This window comes from Mugil cephalus, chromosome 1 (assembly GCF_022458985.1).
Source record: "Mugil cephalus isolate CIBA_MC_2020 chromosome 1, CIBA_Mcephalus_1.1, whole genome shotgun sequence".
In the NCBI taxonomy this organism is placed as follows: Eukaryota; Metazoa; Chordata; class Actinopteri; order Mugiliformes; family Mugilidae; genus Mugil; species Mugil cephalus.
Window position 1 is genome coordinate 35588383 of NC_061770.1, and position 17940 is coordinate 35606322.

General features: G+C 40.1%; 2 protein-coding genes across 3 annotated transcripts; one reads left to right on the forward strand and one right to left on the reverse strand.

The window, feature by feature from the left end:
• The first annotated feature begins 189 nt into the window (after positions 1 to 189).
• On the forward strand, positions 190 to 2039 carry med11 (mediator complex subunit 11). Its single transcript, XM_047611109.1, has 3 exons — positions 190 to 490; positions 1197 to 1327; positions 1482 to 2039. The coding sequence occupies exons 1-3, from the start codon at positions 421 to 423 to the stop codon at positions 1683 to 1685; spliced, it is 405 nt and encodes a 134-aa protein (XP_047467065.1). The 5' UTR covers positions 190 to 420; the 3' UTR covers positions 1686 to 2039.
• si:dkey-6n21.12 (schwannomin-interacting protein 1) lies at positions 1931 to 10793 on the reverse strand. Of its 2 annotated transcripts, none has more exons than XM_047611096.1 (6): positions 10660 to 10793; positions 8232 to 8443; positions 7949 to 8073; positions 6364 to 6580; positions 4681 to 4798; positions 1931 to 4590 (listed from the first exon to the last, which is right to left on the reverse strand). In XM_047611096.1, the coding sequence occupies exons 2-6, from the start codon at positions 8433 to 8435 to the stop codon at positions 4490 to 4492; spliced, it is 765 nt and encodes a 254-aa protein (XP_047467052.1). In that variant the 5' UTR covers positions 8436 to 8443; positions 10660 to 10793; the 3' UTR covers positions 1931 to 4489. The 2 variants fall into 2 exon arrangements, with proteins under 2 accessions (XP_047467052.1, XP_047467043.1); XM_047611087.1 differs by having other exon boundaries at positions 6322 to 6580.
• Between the last annotated feature and the right edge of the window lie 7147 nt (positions 10794 to 17940).

Here is a 17940-nt window from a genome sequence, read left to right on the forward strand (position 1 = left end):
CTATCTGTCTATCTATTGATTTATATATTTAGCTTAATATCTATCTTACTTATCAAAAACCACTCTTCTTCTAATATTTAAATGAGAATGGTCTGTATGCTTTGATATCTAGTATATACAGTCAATGTTTGATATACGCTGTTATTTTTTTTCCATCTTGCCTTTCCGGCCGAGCGTACGTCACGACGCTGCGACGGGTGACGTCATCTTAATGCATCTTTTTCTATTTTGTTGCCATTCTCACTTATTATCCTGCTTTCTTCTGCATTATTCTCTATTGTAAAGGCGGTCTGGCACCAATAAGACTCTGATTTTCTCCCGTTTACAGATATTTGAGTGGGTTTGGGGGTTCATCACTATAAAATCTAACTAAATTCTTTCGGGAAGCCGCTGGTTTTTCCGTGGGTTTTCTGCCCGCCGATGGCTAACGAGAGGCTCAGGATCCTGGAGGAGGTGGAGAAGGAGATCGCGGTGGTGCTGCAGTGTGCCGGTGAGCAAAGAGTTCTGCTACTGCGTCTTGAAAAATCTCAAAATTAAATTGTGCTTATTTTAGATTTGTTGGTGCGCTGCCGTGTTAAAGGCACAAGATACTCTCGTCGGCGAGGTTCCAAGAATTCTGCTTTAAATTTAGCAAGATAAAATAAGATAGTATTTTTTGCTTACTTTAGTCCCACAGTGGGGAAAATTACGGAGGACAAAATTTGAACATCAAGCTGTCCCCTCCATTTTTTTTCCCTGTCATTATTCGAAGCATTACGGTAAACGCATGCACCACATGTAACTGTCCGTGCCCCACCATTCATTTTACAGTCATTTATTCTGTCAAACAGTAAATAATGAACTAATAGAACTTTAATGAAAATGTATAATCCCGTAGTGGGTAAATTATTAAGCTATAGAGCCCATCTTTTCTTTACTGGATTTGTGTCGCCCTTATTCGAATCATTACGGTAAAGTAAAATAATTTATATTATAATTTATATATATATATATACACAAAATTACAACGTATGTTGTAATAAACTACTTACATAATGACCTGTTTCAAATTAATTAGTAATAATCAACAGAAAAAAGTTGGTGCACCACCTCAGGATGTTACCCCGAAACTACCAGATCTCTCTGGTGCGGAGTCTCAGAATAAGAGCCTGATCTGGTCCTGATTTCTAACCCAACACGCGTTTGTCCCCCTGCAGGCAGCATCGTTCTGGAGCTCTCCAAGGAGAAACACAACAACAGCTTCCTGGACCGGCAGCTGGTCCAGTTCCAGAGCTCCATCAACCGGGTGGAGAGCGAACTAAGCGCCCAGATCCGCTACCTCACGCAGGTTGAACACACGGCCGTGTCACTACGTTATTCTTATTAACGATGAACTTACATGTGTGGCCACAGGATCGTCTGTCATTAAATCCAACTGTTGGCTGAATGTTGGAACAAACAGGACTTTAATTTGCCTTTTTTTTGTTTTTTTTTCCCTCTAGGTAGCAACTGGTCAGCCTCACGAAGGCTCCACATATTCAGCCAGGAAGGACTGTCAGATGGCTTTGAACAGAGCCGAGTACGCCAGGGTCAAACTGGGGGAACTGGGACGGACCTGTGAAATAATGCTGGAGCAGCAACAACAACAACAGCAGCAACAACAACAGCAACAACAACAACAGCAGCAGCAGCAACAGTCGACATGAGAGCACAGGAGGTCGACTGGTCGGACTCTAAAACTTGATCTGCTCTTGGTTGTAGCGCCGGTGTCAGACGTGGCCAAGAAAGAAAACTGGTGTGGACTGGATGACACACGATACAGATTTGCAGCCTTATTGGTGAACACATGTAGAAACTGTTCTTCTTTAACAATAAAAATAAAAACAACAGTCGCGTACATGGAGAATATGAGCAAGCATCAAGGCAACGGTTCAAAAAATAATCACTCAGCTATTAACAAAGTATAACTTTATTGCAAAACGACGATGTAGTGATTTACTTTATGAAAACGTAGTAAAAAAAAAAACAAAACTAAAAACATTACATGCTACTGAATTAAACAAAAAAACAAGTAAACATTCTTTCTGAATTGTATTTGTTAAAATAAAAATACAAAAAAAAGCTCCCAAAAAAAAAACTAAGCTGAATTTAAAAGCTCTGCAGCTCCGACTGATTTGTATGAGGATGGTGGTGGTGATGCGTTAGCGTTAGCAGTAAAAGTCGGCAGTGTGTACGGTGGAATGAAAACAACAACAGTACAAATGTCATTTTTTTTGTCTCCCAGTCCGATAACTAATCAGAGTCTCAGCCTGATCCTAAACGTCCTAAACGTCTCCTCGTCTCCTCGTAACAGTCGACTGGATTTAGTCCAGCAAACCTGTGTAAGACCTTTGTGTGTCTAAGTTCCAGTTACATTTAGTTTAGTTCAGATCTGGTGCTAATCTTTTAATATTCATAGTCGTTTGATCAGAGTCCCAATCTGATCTTAAGGCTGAGCGGTAAATGTATATCACAGTATTTAGTTTTTTTTATGCATAATGAGGTTTTCATAACGTTTCCCACTGGTTGAGACGCAGTAGATGAACTATTTTACTGTGATGATTAGTAAATATTGTAGAATAATCTCACACTAGTAGTAAAACAGGTTTGCATGGACCCGTGTTAGCGTGTAGCCCAACAACACTGGCAAAAAAATGTTTTTTTTTTTTGGGTCGACCAAAAAAAAATACAAAAAAACCCAACATCTGACACAGAATCTGAAGGACCAGGGTTCCTACGCAAGTATGGAAAGTATAGAATTAGATTTTATACATTTCCACGTCCATGAAAATTAGTGCGTGGAAAAAAAATTCATCTTTCCAACACTGTTAACACTGTCCAATTTTCAAAAACATAAAATCATAAATAAAAAAAACAAAAAATTAATCAGTTTTTTTGTTTTTTTTTAAAAAAAATTCTTTATCATTGCTGTAATTTCTCAGACGACTGACTCACCCGATTTACAATTTGTTTAATTTACTGTTGTATTCGACTTAATCTAGTTACTTGTTAAAAGTAGAATTTTTTTCCTGAGAGGTCTGAATATTGGAGTCTGGAAAAAGTAAAGAATTTTGAGATTTCAGATGTGTAGGAACCCTGAAGTTCTTCCGCGTCTTTGTAAACATATCAAACCTTTCCATCTTCACCACGCCACGAAAAAATTCATACAACGATAAAAAAAGATACCGGCGCTCGGTGTGAACTTCTGCGCTGATCTTAAACGTCCTAAAGTTCCTCCCCTGTAGCTTCCTAAAGTCTTCCTTTATCTTCTCCTGGAGTCGACTGGATTCAGCCCAATAAGCTCCAGAAACGTTCTGGTCACCCAACGCTGCCGTAAACTCCCTGAACCTCTCCGGAAACGCTTCTTTGAAACGTTCAGTCACCAAACATCCACATGGCTCAAGTTACGCATTTCTGACGACTTCCTTGTCCACATTCAGCTTCTTCCCCAGAGCAGACGTGTCCACACACAGCACAGACAGAACAAACCGTCTTAAAACACGTGGACGTGGTTTTGGTTTAAGCCACATCTTAACTAATAACTATGAAAGATCAGGTTTGGCTGAAGCCCAAATCCACTTTACCAATATGGACGCCCCTGATATTTGCCGTCCGAACCTCGACACCTCTGTGAGACCAGCTTTAACCGGAACCAGTCTCACATGACTGCAAACTAAATGTCGCTGGTACTAATCCTCTAATCTGAACTGAGTAAATTGGCGGGAGAATATTTCTAAAATAACTCCATCATCACCACCACACACGTCATTTCTCTATGATTCCAGTCATTTTGATTCATTAAAATCACGAGGAGCTGAGCCCCACCTAGGATTGCACAATCTCTTACTAACTGGGTTCTGTCTTTCACAAATATAAAAAGATATGATATTAATCTGCACAAAAATAACGATAAAAGCACAAAATGAGGCAGCCGGTGCTTCTGCGACGGGTTCATGCTTGTTCTTTGATTTATACTTTCTGTGACTGAATACCACAAATGAAACATCTAAAAACCAGGAAATCATCAAGAGGTTTTGTTTAACAGCCTCCATTAATCATTTGAATAAGAACTGAGCCGACGTTACTCTTAATTTGTGTTGAACGAATCATCTCTCTGAACCCGCTATGGGTTCAAATATGTACCATAACTATATGTGCGCAGATAATGCTGAAATAATGAGATACGAAACAGAACCCGCTGGTGCATTGAAGCCCTTCCCTTGAGTTCGTGTTCGTGACTCACCTCCCATCACCGCACTGGACACATTTTCCCTTGTGAATCTACAACACAAGACGATAATCAAAACAAAAACAAAAAGAAGAAATACACCACCACCTTTCAGTCCTTCCATCGATGCGATTGTCCGCTGGGACCGGCTGAAATGTTTCTCCCAGAGCCACAGTTTCTTTCAAGTTCAAGTGTTTTGAGAGGGACGTGACCGGTCCCACCCACTGCTCCACCACGCCGGGTTCACAGGGACGTCAGGTCTTGGACCTCCAGCAGCATGGCGTCCTGCTTAGTCCTCAGCTGGTCTCGGATCTTGAGGCAGGCCACCAGCTCTGAGCTCAAGTCTGGCGTGAGGCAAACAAGGAGGCAGTTTAAGGTTTGGTGCGTCGCAGCAGACAGAAGGATATTGTTGGAGCGGATGAGGAGCCGTGTACCTTGTATCGCCTTGTTGAGAGACGCGCAGAGAACGTTCAAGTCCTTGATGCTGGAGTTGTGCAAATCGCTGAGCTCCCAGTTCTTCCTGTGGACGGCAGGATCTCTGCAGACCGTGGTCTGAGGAGGGGTGGGGGGCAATTATCAGAACGTGAAAATTAAAAATATACTACCTTAAGAATGACATAACATAACTCATACTCCCTTAAGAATAACATAATATACCCAATGTGGTATATCCCATGCTTCCCTGAGAACTACATAATATACCCTATACTACCTTAAGAACTACACAATATATCCTATAATAACTTAAGAACTAGATAATATACCCTATACTACCTTAACTACTTAATATACCCTATAATAACTTAAGAACTACATAATACACTCTATACTACCTTAAGAACTACGTAATATACCCCATACTACCATAAGAACTACGTAATATACCCTACACTGCCTTAAGAACTATGTAATATACCCTGCACTACCTTAAGAACTACGTAATATATCCTATAATAACTTAAGAACTACATAATATACCCTATACTACCTTAAGAACTACATAATATACCCTATACTACCTTAAGAAGTACCTAATATACCCTATACTACCTTAAGAACTACATAATATACCCTATACTACCTTAAGAACTACGTAATATATCCTATAATAACTTAAGAACTACATAATATACCCTATACTACCTTAAGAACTACATAATATATCCTATAACTTAAGAACTACATAATATACCCTATACTACCTTAAGAACTACGTAATATACCCTATACTACCTTAAGAACTACATAATATACCCTATACTACCTAAAGAACTACATAATACACCCTATACTACCTTAAGAACTACATAATATACCCATTAATAACTGAAGAACTACATAATATACCCTATACTACCTAAAGAACTACGTAATACACCCTATACTACCTTAAGGACTACATAATATACCCTATAATAACTTAAGAACTACGTAATATACCCTATACTACCTTAAGAACTACATAATATACCCTATACTACCTTAAGAACTACGTAATATACCCTATACTACCTTAAAAACTACATACTATATCCTATAATAACTTAAGAACTACATAATATAACTTATACTACCTTAAGAACTATGTAACATACCCTATACTACCTTAAGAACTACATAATATATCCTATACTACCTTAAGAACTACCCCTATACTACCTTAAGGACTGCGTAATATACCCTATACTACCTTAAAAACTACATAATATATCCTATAATAACTTAAGAACTACATAATATACCCTATACTACCTTAAGAACTATGTAACATACCCTATACTACCTTAAGAACTACGTAATATACCCTATACTACCTTAAGAAGTACGTAATATACCCTATACTACCTTAAGAAGTAGGTAATATACCCTATACTACCTTAAGAACTACCCCTATACTACCTTAAGGACTACGTAATACACCCTATACTATCTTAGGAACTACATAATATACCCTCTACTACCTTAAGAACTACATAATATACCCTATACTACCTTAAGAACTACATAATATACCCTATACTACCTTAAGAACTACATAATATACCCTATACTACCTTAAGAACTACATAACACACCCTGTCCTCCCTCAGTATGTCGTGATGTAACATGGGTCTGACCAGGGCTTTGTTGTCTCTCCTCAGTCTGTCTCGTAGGCTCCTCAGAGTGTTTCCGAAGCCTCTTGACTTTGGTTTCTCAGGTTTGGCCGGAGGCTGAAGACTCTGAGTGGTCCCTCTCTTCGTCTTTCCAGTCTGTCCACGGTCCTCCTCCTCCTCCTCTTCCTCACTCTCACTGTTGTTGATGAAGCAGAGCTGGAGATTCGTCTGCGTCTGCAACCTGAGAAACACACAGCAGTTTATGTATACGGTATATTATGTAGTTCTTAAGTTATTATAGGATATATTATGTAGTTCTTAGGGTAGTATAGGGTATATTAAGTAGTTCTTAAGGTAGTATAGGGTATATTAAGTAGTTCTTAAGGTAGTATAGGGTATATTGTGTAGTTCTTAAGTTATTATAGGATATATTATGTAGTTCTTTAGGTAGTATAGGGTTTATTACGTAGTTCTTAAGGTAGTAATTGGTATATTATGAAGTTCTTAGGGTAGTATAGGGTATATTATGTAGTTCTTAAGGTAGTAATTGGTATATTATGCAGTTCTTAAGGTAGTATAGGGTATATTATGTAGTTCTTAAGGTAGTATAGGGTATATTATGAAGTTCTTAAGGTAGTATAGGGTATATTATGCAGTTCTTAAGGTAGTAATTGGTGTATTATGCAGTTCTTAAGGTAGTATAGGGTATATTATGTAGTTCTTAAGGTAGTATAGGGTATATTATGAAGTTCTTAAGGTAGTATAGGGTATATTATGCAGTTCTTAAGGTAGTAATTGGTGTATTATGCAGTTCTTAAGGTAGTATAGGGTATATTATGAAGTTCTTAAGGTAGTATAGGGTATATTATGTAGTTCTTAAGGTAGTAATTGGTATATTATGCAGTTCTTAAGGTAGTATAGGGTATATTATGTAGTTCTTAATGTAGAATAGGGTATATTATGTAGTTCTTAAGTTGTACAGGGTATATTATATAGTTCTTAAGGTAGTAAAAGGTATATTATGTAGTACTTGAGTTAATATAGGAAATATTATGTCATTCTTAAGGGAATATGGGGTATATTATGTTATTATTAAAGTAGTACAGGGTATATTATGTAGTTCTTAAGTTATAGGGTATGTTATATAGTTCTTAAGGTAGCATAGGTTATATTATATAGTTCTCAAGGTAGTATAGGGTATATTAAGTAGTTCTTAAGGTAGTAATGGGTATATTATGTAGTTCTTAAGGTAGTATATGGTATATTATGTAGTTCTTAAGTTATTATAGGATATATTATATAGTTCTTAAGGTAGTATAGGATATATTATGTAGTTCTTAAGTTATTATAGGATATATTATGTCATTCTTGAGCCAGTTATTCTTGGATGTTGATCTGGAATAACATCACGTAGCATAAGTTAATTTAAATGTAAAACTGAAGGATGGATGGAGGTCTGAAGCCAAATGTATGTGTGTCACACCTATGTTTATTTAATGTAATTTCCTCGTGTTTTGCCACTCATTGTTGTTAAAGTATTAGCACTGCTGCACCAGATGTTTTAAAGTTCATCACTGTCTGGTGACCAGTTAAAAGTGTCTCTTTGTACCGGGAGGTGAGCGACAACACGTGGCTGTTGCCGGCATCGTCGTTGTCCTCCCAGGAGTCGGCCCTCCTCCCTCTTTCCTCCGTCCAGCTCAGCGGGGCCACGCGTCGCTCCAGAGAAAACCCACTCTGAAAGGGAAAACCAGCCACAGACGTCTAAGTAACACCCAGGTCCAAAAGTTTCCCGGCAGAACGTTGAGTTATCACAAATAAATGGTCGATGTCATTCACTTCTCTGGTCGGCGGTCATAATGTTGTGGCTGATTGGTGCGTGTGAGACCTCTGACCTTTGCCTTCTTCCGCTTCTCCTCCTCCTCCTGCTTCTCCAGCTCGGCGATGCGCAGACTCAGCGCCTCCCAGTGCATGATGGGATATCCCAGGTCGTCGGTGTCGTAGCCGTCGGCCTCTTCCTTCACGTCGTCGTCCTCCGCCTCGTTGCTCTCCTTCTCCTCCCCCCGCTGCTGCCTCTGCTTCTCCTTTTCTCCCTCCATCTCTACACCTAATCATGATGACAAGTAAAATGAGTAAGACTACAATGAAACACTTCTTCTGAGGGTGTCTGGGAACAGGGTGTTGTTAAGGCTCATTTAAAGTACTGCAGGACTAGATGCTGCAACCTACAGCGTGAGTCATTTCTACTGGTTCACTCTGTAACAACTCCACCCAAACATCGGTCTGCGCTGTGTCTTTTTTTTTGCCAGTCCTACTTCAGTGTTTCCCCTACTATTACATGGACGGAGCTCTGCACCGACGTACACACAAACAAACGCATGAACACACACCTACAGCCAGTACGTCAGAATAAAGGGACACTAGTGGGACTAACGTGGTGGTTGCTATACGGTGCAGAGAGGAGCTGACTCTCGTGGTCAGCGAGCTAACCACAGGGCTAAGTTAGCATGCTGAGGCCGTGTGTTAAAGATGCTGCTGTCATTTAGCTAAATGGTAACCAACTTGTGTTTAGCGCCAGTGGTGTTGTCATTTATGTTTTAGTTTAGTTTTGTGTTGTGCTACCGTGGAACAGTAGCCTAACTGATTAGCATGATGTTACAGCGCTGCTACGTTTTTGTGTAAGAATCTACGTTAACATATTGTAGTATTTAGTGCTTTAAAGCTTGTGGTTTGAGCTTTTATCAGTTAACCGTATGGACTGATGGAGCTTCAGAAGCTGCTCTTCTCTACCGATATGATGAACGGTTGCCGAGGCAACCGTGAGACTGATGAATTTTGTCGATAAAGTTGATTGACGTTCCTGCCTGATGCCAGTTCAGCTATTTCAGTGCAGTCTGGGACGCAAAGTACCTGCAAAAATTGGTCTTTGGGTTTGACATGTGTACCATAGGGTGACAGGGTTTATCTGCCACCAAGTGGACCAATCACAGCTCTTGCAGTTACATTTCTGGGGAGGAGGACGTCAAGCTACGACATTACGCTAGTGATGTGTAGATCAACACTGAAATATTTACACTACCGATACCAAATCTTTATGCTCAAAATATTAAGAGTTTTGGAGTCATTGGAGGTAATGGAGGAACACAGTGGAAAGTAACTAAACTCTTGTTAACAACACAACAAACTTGTGAAACACAAACTCAGGTTAAACCACAACACAGAATACGAGGCATTTATGATGAGGAGGACAGAAGACGAGAGCACAGGGTCATAATTAAGATACCAGTTGGTCTTATTATCTTACTTCTTTTTTAAGTGTTAAAGTGAAACATATTTTGTATGATTGTGTCCTCTGTTTGGTTTTTGTGTAGTTGTACTAGCTCGGCTATATAGTAAATGAGGCCACTACCTCAATATACTTCAGAGTTTAACATAAACAAATAAATTACTCTAATAATAAATAAATTACTTATGAAGCCATAATTTGAAATGCACTACTTATTTATTAATATTATTATTTTTACGTTTATCAGGTACATTAGGGTGTATTTACACAAAGTATCGGTATTGGATCGTTGTCGATACTGAATTTTATTCAGTATCGGATCGGAAAGGAAATCAGTGGTATCGATCATCACTATTTAACGCAGAAATCATAACCGTCTTATTAGTGGGGGTCTTTGGGTCCATCCTGTTGGGAGTATCATGGGGTACGGGTGGCTGGTCTGGTCTAGGTGGGTGTTACACGTCTAAACAACATCCACATGAATTCATTTAAAGTCCTAAAGTTTCCCGGCAGAAGATGGTTTAAAAAAAGCTATTTTACTTCTCACGTCGGTGGTCATAATGTTATGGCACGCCACGCCACACGCCGCCGCTCCTAAATCTCGCCGTCGTCCGGTCACAGTTAAAATCAGATTTTTAAACCCGAATCGGAACAAAAAAACCGGTGTGAACGCGGCCTAAGTTTGTAACCCGTGATTTTATTTCGCGTTTTTAAACAAACTTCCTCCGTTAAACCAAAGACAAACAAAAAAACTTACTGAACTATTGCTACGTTGAAGCAAGACAGTAACTTATTATTATTATTATCATTATTATTATTATTATTAGTTGTGTCTTGTATATGAGTTTACTTTCTAGTTGTAACATACAATGTATTAAAACTTTTAAAAAGGGAGGTGGTGGCGGATGAGAAACTTTTCCAGTGAATTCTTCCTGCGTAGATTTGAAAGTTTGTAGCCGTGAAATAAACCTCCCTCCACCTCCACCTCCACACACACATGAGTCACCTTAAATAAAAATAAATACAAAGTAACTTACTTCTGTCTCCGACATAAACAGGACTTTACTTTTCTTCCCAACAGAGAGGAGGAGGAAAAGGGGGGAAGCTCTGCCACATACCAGTAGCTCCTCTTCTTCTCCTCTTCTTCTCTTTCTGCTCCTCCTCCTTCACCAGCCACAGTGGGATTTGTTTTTTTTTTACCCAAAACTTTATTGAACATGTAAAAGAAAACACAGTCACCAAATCTCGATGTAGATTTTTATTGTTTTCGGAAGGTAGGTATGTTCATTTTACTCCTAATTGTAGTTTTTGTTTAAATACATAAATAAATAAATGCAATAATTATAATGTTACTTTTCATTTAAAGCAAAAAAAAAAAAAAGTATATTTATATATGTATATATTATTATTTTTCCTTTAGGCCAGAATGATAAATAAATACATTTTAAAAAATATAAATATATAATAATAAAACAAAGAGATAAATCAATAAAGGAATATTAATGAAATAAAATAAAGGTCTATTAATAAAATGAAATAAAGGTATATTGATATTGAAAATGATAATTAAAGTTACGTTTATGGTTACACCCACATGAATGTTGGATTTGTGGTTCATACAAGGATTTTATCCTTGTGTCTATATATATATATATGCATCTTTCCATATATATAATTTAATTTTAGAGAATTTTCATATCTTTTGTATAAACATTTAATATAGTCTTAATTGATATTTTATATATAGCATTAAGCCTAATTCAGATTTAGTTGTAACAACATGAGCTGATGAGTCTGCAGAACCAGCAGGTGGCAGCAGAGTCAACCAAACTGTGAAACCTTTAAGATTGTGGCAACGTTCATCCTCACAACAGGAACAATCATATTAATTTTTAAACATATAATTATACAGATGTAAGATGAGGCCTTGTTTGTGCTGTGGGGCTCCTCAGATCAGAACCGGTTCAGTTATGAGATGTTGGTGGTTTTGTGAAGGAGGAATCTTTTCCTCTCCTTCAGCCCAGGATCTTTATACCGTTTGGAAAGGGTAGTTCACCTACGCACAAATCACGCGACAATTTCTCACGTTTTTGGATATTTATTTGGTACACAGAGAATAGATATTGATTCAGCGCTGAGGCTTCGGTCAGTTCACCTTAGGGGTAAAAAGAACCACTTCAGGGACGTACAGTGATGTTATTCTACCTAGACCCCGCCCGTAAGAAAATGGGGAGGAGTACTGCCTCTCATGTGTCAGTGAGTTTCTATGTGTAGCCGATTGGCTTTATCTGGTCTCCAGCGTGTGAGATATTTGGGTGTAATGTGTCCTAGTCTGTGAGCAAGCTGTAGCGAAGCTAAACACAACGATTGATATGGTGAGATAGCGTAAGAAACATTCTACCTGATTCTTCCCAAGTTGATACACAGGCTGAAGGCCTTATTAACCCCTTTAAACCCAACAAATCCCCCTGTTGGCGTACCTGAAGGGTGAACAACAACAACAACAACAACAAAAAAAAAAAATCATAAGTAGTGAGTTTGTGAATTTAGGAGCTTTCTGACAAAACAGGAGGTCGTGACTCTTGCGGGACCGAAGACCTCGTCGTTGCCAGCCTTCGTGTTTGGAAACCCTCCGCGCTGCCGCGTGGCCTGGTTCCTAGGTCGGGGCTCTACAAGGTACCTGAAGGGTACGCCACCCCTAAATCATCATGTAATGTAAAAACCCTGTATGAAATGGATGTATGGATGCGATCTAAACTATATTTGTAACCTGGGTCTCCTTCCAGCGGTCACGTGAACGTGCTCCCACAAACACGTTGCCATCTCTCCGGTAGGCTCAGGTTGTGTGTGCAACATCTTTGGAAAATTAACTAACATTCACTATATGTGTAAAAAAATGCATATATACGTATAAATCAAAAGCCAAAGCCTAGAAGCAAGCCACAAAGCAAAATGCTATTCTAACATCGTAAGATCAGTTATTGTCGACCCTGAGCTCGTACTACATCATCCAGGTCAGGCTCGTTGTCAGAGTCCCCGTCTGAATATTGGAATGGCCTCTCCTGTATATCAGCTCTTGGATCGAGCAGAGTGACGCCCTCTGTGGGGTTCATCTGATGCGCTGGTGATGCTCCCTTGGACTCCATATTCCCCAGCGCCTTGTTGATAAACCGCATGATGAGAGTCCTAGCACATGGGATACAACAACAACCACACAGAGCAAACACCACAAATGCAATAGAGATAGAGAATAGAGAATAAAGATTTTGTCAAACAGACCAGATAAGGGGTCTGTGACCCCAGAATGTTCTTCGAATTCATTCGAGACGGCTCTAAGGCCTCTCAAGGTTTTGGTCAGGGATCCATCCATCGTATTATTGGGGATGAATGTACAGCACACTTCTCCAAACATGCTACAGACACCTCCCTTTTCAGTCAGGATCAGAGCAAGTTTATTCTGGTGTGCAGTAAGAGACCCATCTCTTGTATAGTTTGCCAATCGGTAGATATTGTAATGTAAATAATTTATTCCCTCCACATTTTTGTTTGGGGTTATCCCGAGGAATATGGATCCCCACCCGGCTGCAATCTGATCAGCTAATTTATACTTATCTGGTACCCCGTTCATAATAAAGCTCAAGCCCTCGTACTTCTGTATATATTGATCTTGGTGAGTTTCTCGTCGTGTTCGAATTTTAGGTCCCCCCGTTGGAATAATTATTTTGTGGGGGATACTTATAGCATCCTTTTCCTTAATCTGTGATCTATCCTCTACATTCAGCCATGATAACAGCACGGCCGCTATCAGACTTACCACGGCCAAACAGGCCAGTGTAAGCCATGACCTGTAGGTCATCATCTTATTCTCCCTCTGTCTCTTTGCCTATGTCCCTTAGGTGCTTTCTGATTTCTCTAAGGTTTCTCTCTGAGGACGGCTGTCCTTTTCTACAGTGTGTTTTGTGCCAATATTTACTTAGCTTAGTCTGCTGTTCATTCAGCCAGACTCTCACACCATATGTAGTTGATGATACTACCTTTGAACGGGCCGATCCACCTTGGCTCCTCCCACGTCCTGTTTTTCATGAGGGGCTGCTTTAGCTTGCATACTCAACGTACTCATTCTCTTACATACTCTTACATACTCTTACTTCACTAATGACTTTCTGTTTCATAGTCTCATTCATTTCTTCCTTCATGAACTGACATAATGCATTCTACTGGTCCTTTGTTGGCTTAAGGTGAACCTTTTGGCTTTAAATGTAGCTTGTTACCGCATGGCTTATGTGTACTGTGATGTCCTGTCCTCGTGTGATGTGAGCTGTCCCTTTTTGTCCATATACCCGTTCTGTATCTTGAGTCAAGTCACGTGGATACAGCATGTATGTTGGTGTAGCCCCCCCCTTGTTCTGTGTCGCTGTCCAATTGTAAAACAGAACAGATTGTTTTCGGTCTGGCTCCATAATTTTTGTTTCTGTACTAGTGTGTTTAGGATGCGGTTTGTTACAACTGCGTTGCGGCCCGTGTTCTAATCTTTCCAAGGCCTCCATCCGTTCTGTGGCTTGCTCTCCCAACTGTTTCAGGACCTTTGTTAGTTGTGTTGTATCATATGGTTTGGTTGTTTGTTCTTCCAGATATCTTATCATGTCCCTGTCATCCACTTTCTTAACCCCCATGCTCTATCTCCCTCACTCCCTCCTGTGTCTCCATACTCTGTCCTTGACTCCACTTCACTGGCTTTAACGGTTAATTTATCTTTTAATTCATTCAACGCACTTTTAATTTCTTTTAACTGCTCATCTCTTACCTCTTCTTTATATGCTTGCTCAACAGCCTCCTCCGGCGTGGGTTTTTAAGTCACATGTAAGCATGCCTTTGGTTACAATCATTTGTGGCATCTGTACAAACAAATTATTTGGGCTATATTGTTCATTAGAGTTCTCCTGTCCTGCTCTCTCCATTATAGTCCTAGTGTCCACAAACAGATTTCTATTTATTTTTTTTTTGTTTTTTTTTGTTGGTGCATTAGCCTGCTCTTCCCGTGGTGTGTATGGAAGGGGTATCTCACCTGTTGTCGCGGCGGTTGTCCTTGTTAGTCCATCCTTATCTTCCTGCTTTTCTGGACTGCTTGCACTGGAATGTTATTGTGGCTAGAAAAGCGACTGCTAAAAATGCATGCTTGTAAATTTTATATGATCTTCAATCTTTACCTTTTGTTTTTCTTTCTTTCCCTTTGATAACCTTCCCGATTTTTCAAATTGTGTCATCAGCTGAATCAATTGTTTTTGTTAGGTTTTTATATTTTAGAGAGTTCCCGTATAGAGTGGTTGTCGGTGGGGGGGCCCCCCTGAGCCACCGAACAGACCATCTGTTGTTACGTCTCTGCACCATTTTTCAAAATCTTTAAGCTCCCCTTTTGCTCTCTTCTCTGGGAAGGATCGTTTTATTCTGTCCCTCCTTTCCTTTATATGGGCTCCTAAAGTCCCTGGTTCAGCTGTGTCTGAATCACACATACTGTGTTCTCATTCACACACTCTGGCCAGCTGAGAGGTATGGCACGCTATGTCCCGAGTTCTCAGCCCAAGTGACCGTTCACGTAAGGAGCCGGTCACGACACCAGAACTTATTCAGACCCTTGAACAGCCTACTTCAACAGACAGTGGACTTATTTTATCACCGTTAGGTTTCCGTCCACCCGCTGCTTCGGCTTGCTCTGAAGATCTCACTCACAACAGTAAAAACAAAGGACACCTTTTTAATACCTACATAAACCTCATAGGCTCTTTTATCTTTCTCTATTTCTGCTATTTTATAATGATTTCTTATTTTTTTTTATTCTATTACCTCAGAGGGTGTCTTTTACACTCAGACACACAGGCAATATTGGGCCTGAGTTGTCTGAATGAGAGACCTCTAAATTCTTCTCCTATTCTTCTCCTATTCCTACTCCCTTACCTCATTTCCCTTCGGGGATGAATGAAGTAATCTATCTATCTACTCAGACATCGAAGTGGTAGCTTTTATTCTCTGAATATCCAGGGGATCCACTGCCAAAATATTCAGATAAAGGGGGCCTTCTAAACCCTAACTCTTAGTCTGTTCTACTGGAGCACTCGGAGTGGTGGCTTTTTTTCTTTGAACACCCAGGGGATCCACATGCCTAAGTATTCAAACAAAGGGAGACCTTCTAAACCCTAACTCCTAGTCTCTTCTACTCAAGACTCTCAGAGTGGTGGCTTTTATTGTCTGAATACCTAGGCGATCTACAAGCCTAGATATTCCGACAAGGGAGACCTTTTAAACCCTAACTCGTTTAGTATTATCTACTCAGACACTCAGAGTGGTAGCTTTAATTGTCTGAATACCTAGGCGATCTACAAGCCTAGATATTCCGACAAAGGGAGACCTTTTAAACCCTAACTCGTTTAGTCTGGCTACAGGGCGTTCGGAGTGGCAGCTTCTATTCTCTGAATACATAGGCGATCTAGGAGCCTAATTATTTAGACAAAGGGGACCTTCTAAACCCTAAACTCCTAGACGGCAGTGCTTTTTGGGGGCTGATCAGACCCCTCTGGCCTCTTAACCATGCAGTCGTCTTTTCTCTTCTTTTCTGGCCTTTTCTCATAAACTCAGAGGGCAGCTTTTACATCCAGCCAATCAGGCAATATCCAGCCTGACTATTTGGATGAGGGGATCTTCTAAACCCTTCTCTGGTAGACTAATCCGTACGTATTCTCTGTGTTTTATTCTTACAAACAGTACTACTGTTGAAACATGCTCTCACGGCCACGAGATGTCTCATAAGACATGCAGAAATTTGGTTAAGAGGTTTTCTGCTCAACTTTTACTTAGTTGCGGCCGCTGACTGTAAGAGATGCTCCTCCAGTGTAACTACATTCCTTTCCTGGTATCCCGGACGAGCCCCCAATTTGTGAAGGAGGAATCTTTTCCTCTCCTTCAGCCCAGGATCTTTATACCGTTTGGAAAGGGTAGTTCACCTACGCACAAATCACGCGACAATTTCTCACGTTTTTGGATACTTATTTGGTACACAGAGAATAGATATTGATTCAGCGCTGAGGCTTCGGTCAGTTCACCTTAGGGGTAAAAAGAACCAAAAAGCCCCACATCAGGGACGTACAGTGATATTATTCTACCTAGACCCAGCCCGTAAGACAATGGGGAGGAGTACTGCCTCTCATGTGTCAGTGAGTTTCTATGTGTAGCCGATTGGCTTTATCTGGTCTCCAGCGTGTGAGATATTTGGGTGTAATGTGTCCTAGTCTGTGAGCAAGCTGTAGCGAAGCTAAACACAACGATTGATATGGTGAGATAGCGTAAGTAACATTCTACTTGATTCTTCCCAAGTTGATACACAGGCTGAAGGCCTTATTAACCCCTTTAAACCCAACAGTTTCCTCTCATCAACTGATGCTACAACGTTTCTATTAAGGTCAGAACCTTGAAATGTTCCTAAACATTCATCTGGTTCTTCTTTAAACGTTCTATTGGAGAACCACTGGTGTTCTTGGACTCACTGTCTTGATGCATCACTCTGTGTCCTTCCTCCCTCCAGTCTCTCCTCTCATTCATCTCATGGACTCATGTCCTGTCATTTTCTTTTAGAGTTCACTGGTAGAGTTCATTCATTCATTGGTCCATCAATAATGACCAGATGCAGCAGAACAGACTCAAACCAGGACTCTAGCGCCCCCATGTTTCACGGAGGGATGAGGTTCTGATGCTGGAACATGACGACGCTGAAACATTAAGGGATGTCCGATATTGCCTTTTTGCCGATATCCGATATTGTCGAAATTCTTAATTTCCGATTCCGATATCAACCGATATGATATACCGATATATGCAGGTGTGTTTTTATTCGCCCAGACTAACTTTAGGTAGCAAGCAACCTGTTAGCCACACTAGCTACACTCTGTTGTTGTTTGGCTCTGGGTGCGGTTTGATAAGGTCATCAATCGCACGCCGGTAAATGTCTCAGGACCCCACAAGCAGCAGCAGCACAACATGTGATGTTTTCATTATCGGTTGTAAAACCGATAACGATATGAACCGATATTACAAAAATAGGCTAATATCGGCCGATATTGTGAGACATCCCTAGAAACATTTAAACCAAACTATTCTACTCTGTCCACTAAACATTGTCCCAAATGTTCTTTGTGGACAGAAAGCAGTGTCTTTGGTTGTTGGGTGGATTCATCAACAATAGCATCAGCCAATGAGAGAGAGGCCTTTAGCTGCTTACAAGTTCCCCTGGGTTCCTCTGGGACCTCTCACACTATTATGGGGTGATGTTT

What these genes read in the sequence shown, in the direction of transcription:
- si:dkey-6n21.12 (XM_047611087.1), bottom strand. Translation starts at nt 8,435, where the DNA reads ATGGAGGGAGAAAAGGAGAAGCAGAGGCAGCAGCGGGGGGAGGAGAAG. An exon ending in GTGTTGTCGCTCACCTCCCG is followed by an intron (nt 6,581 to 7,948) that starts GTACAAAGAGAC and finishes TGTGTTTCTCAG; the next exon opens with GTTGCAGACGCAGACGAATC. An exon ending in ACATACTGAGGGAGGACAGG is followed by an intron (nt 4,799 to 6,321) that starts GTGTGTTATGTA and finishes ACCCCTCCTCAG; the next exon opens with ACCACGGTCTGCAGAGATCC.
- med11 (XM_047611109.1), top strand. Translation starts at nt 421, where the DNA reads ATGGCTAACGAGAGGCTCAGGATCCTGGAGGAGGTGGAGAAGGAGATC. An exon ending in GGTGGTGCTGCAGTGTGCCG is followed by an intron (nt 491 to 1,196) that starts GTGAGCAAAGAG and finishes GTCCCCCTGCAG; the next exon opens with GCAGCATCGTTCTGGAGCTC. An exon ending in AGATCCGCTACCTCACGCAG is followed by an intron (nt 1,328 to 1,481) that starts GTTGAACACACG and finishes TTTTCCCTCTAG; the next exon opens with GTAGCAACTGGTCAGCCTCA.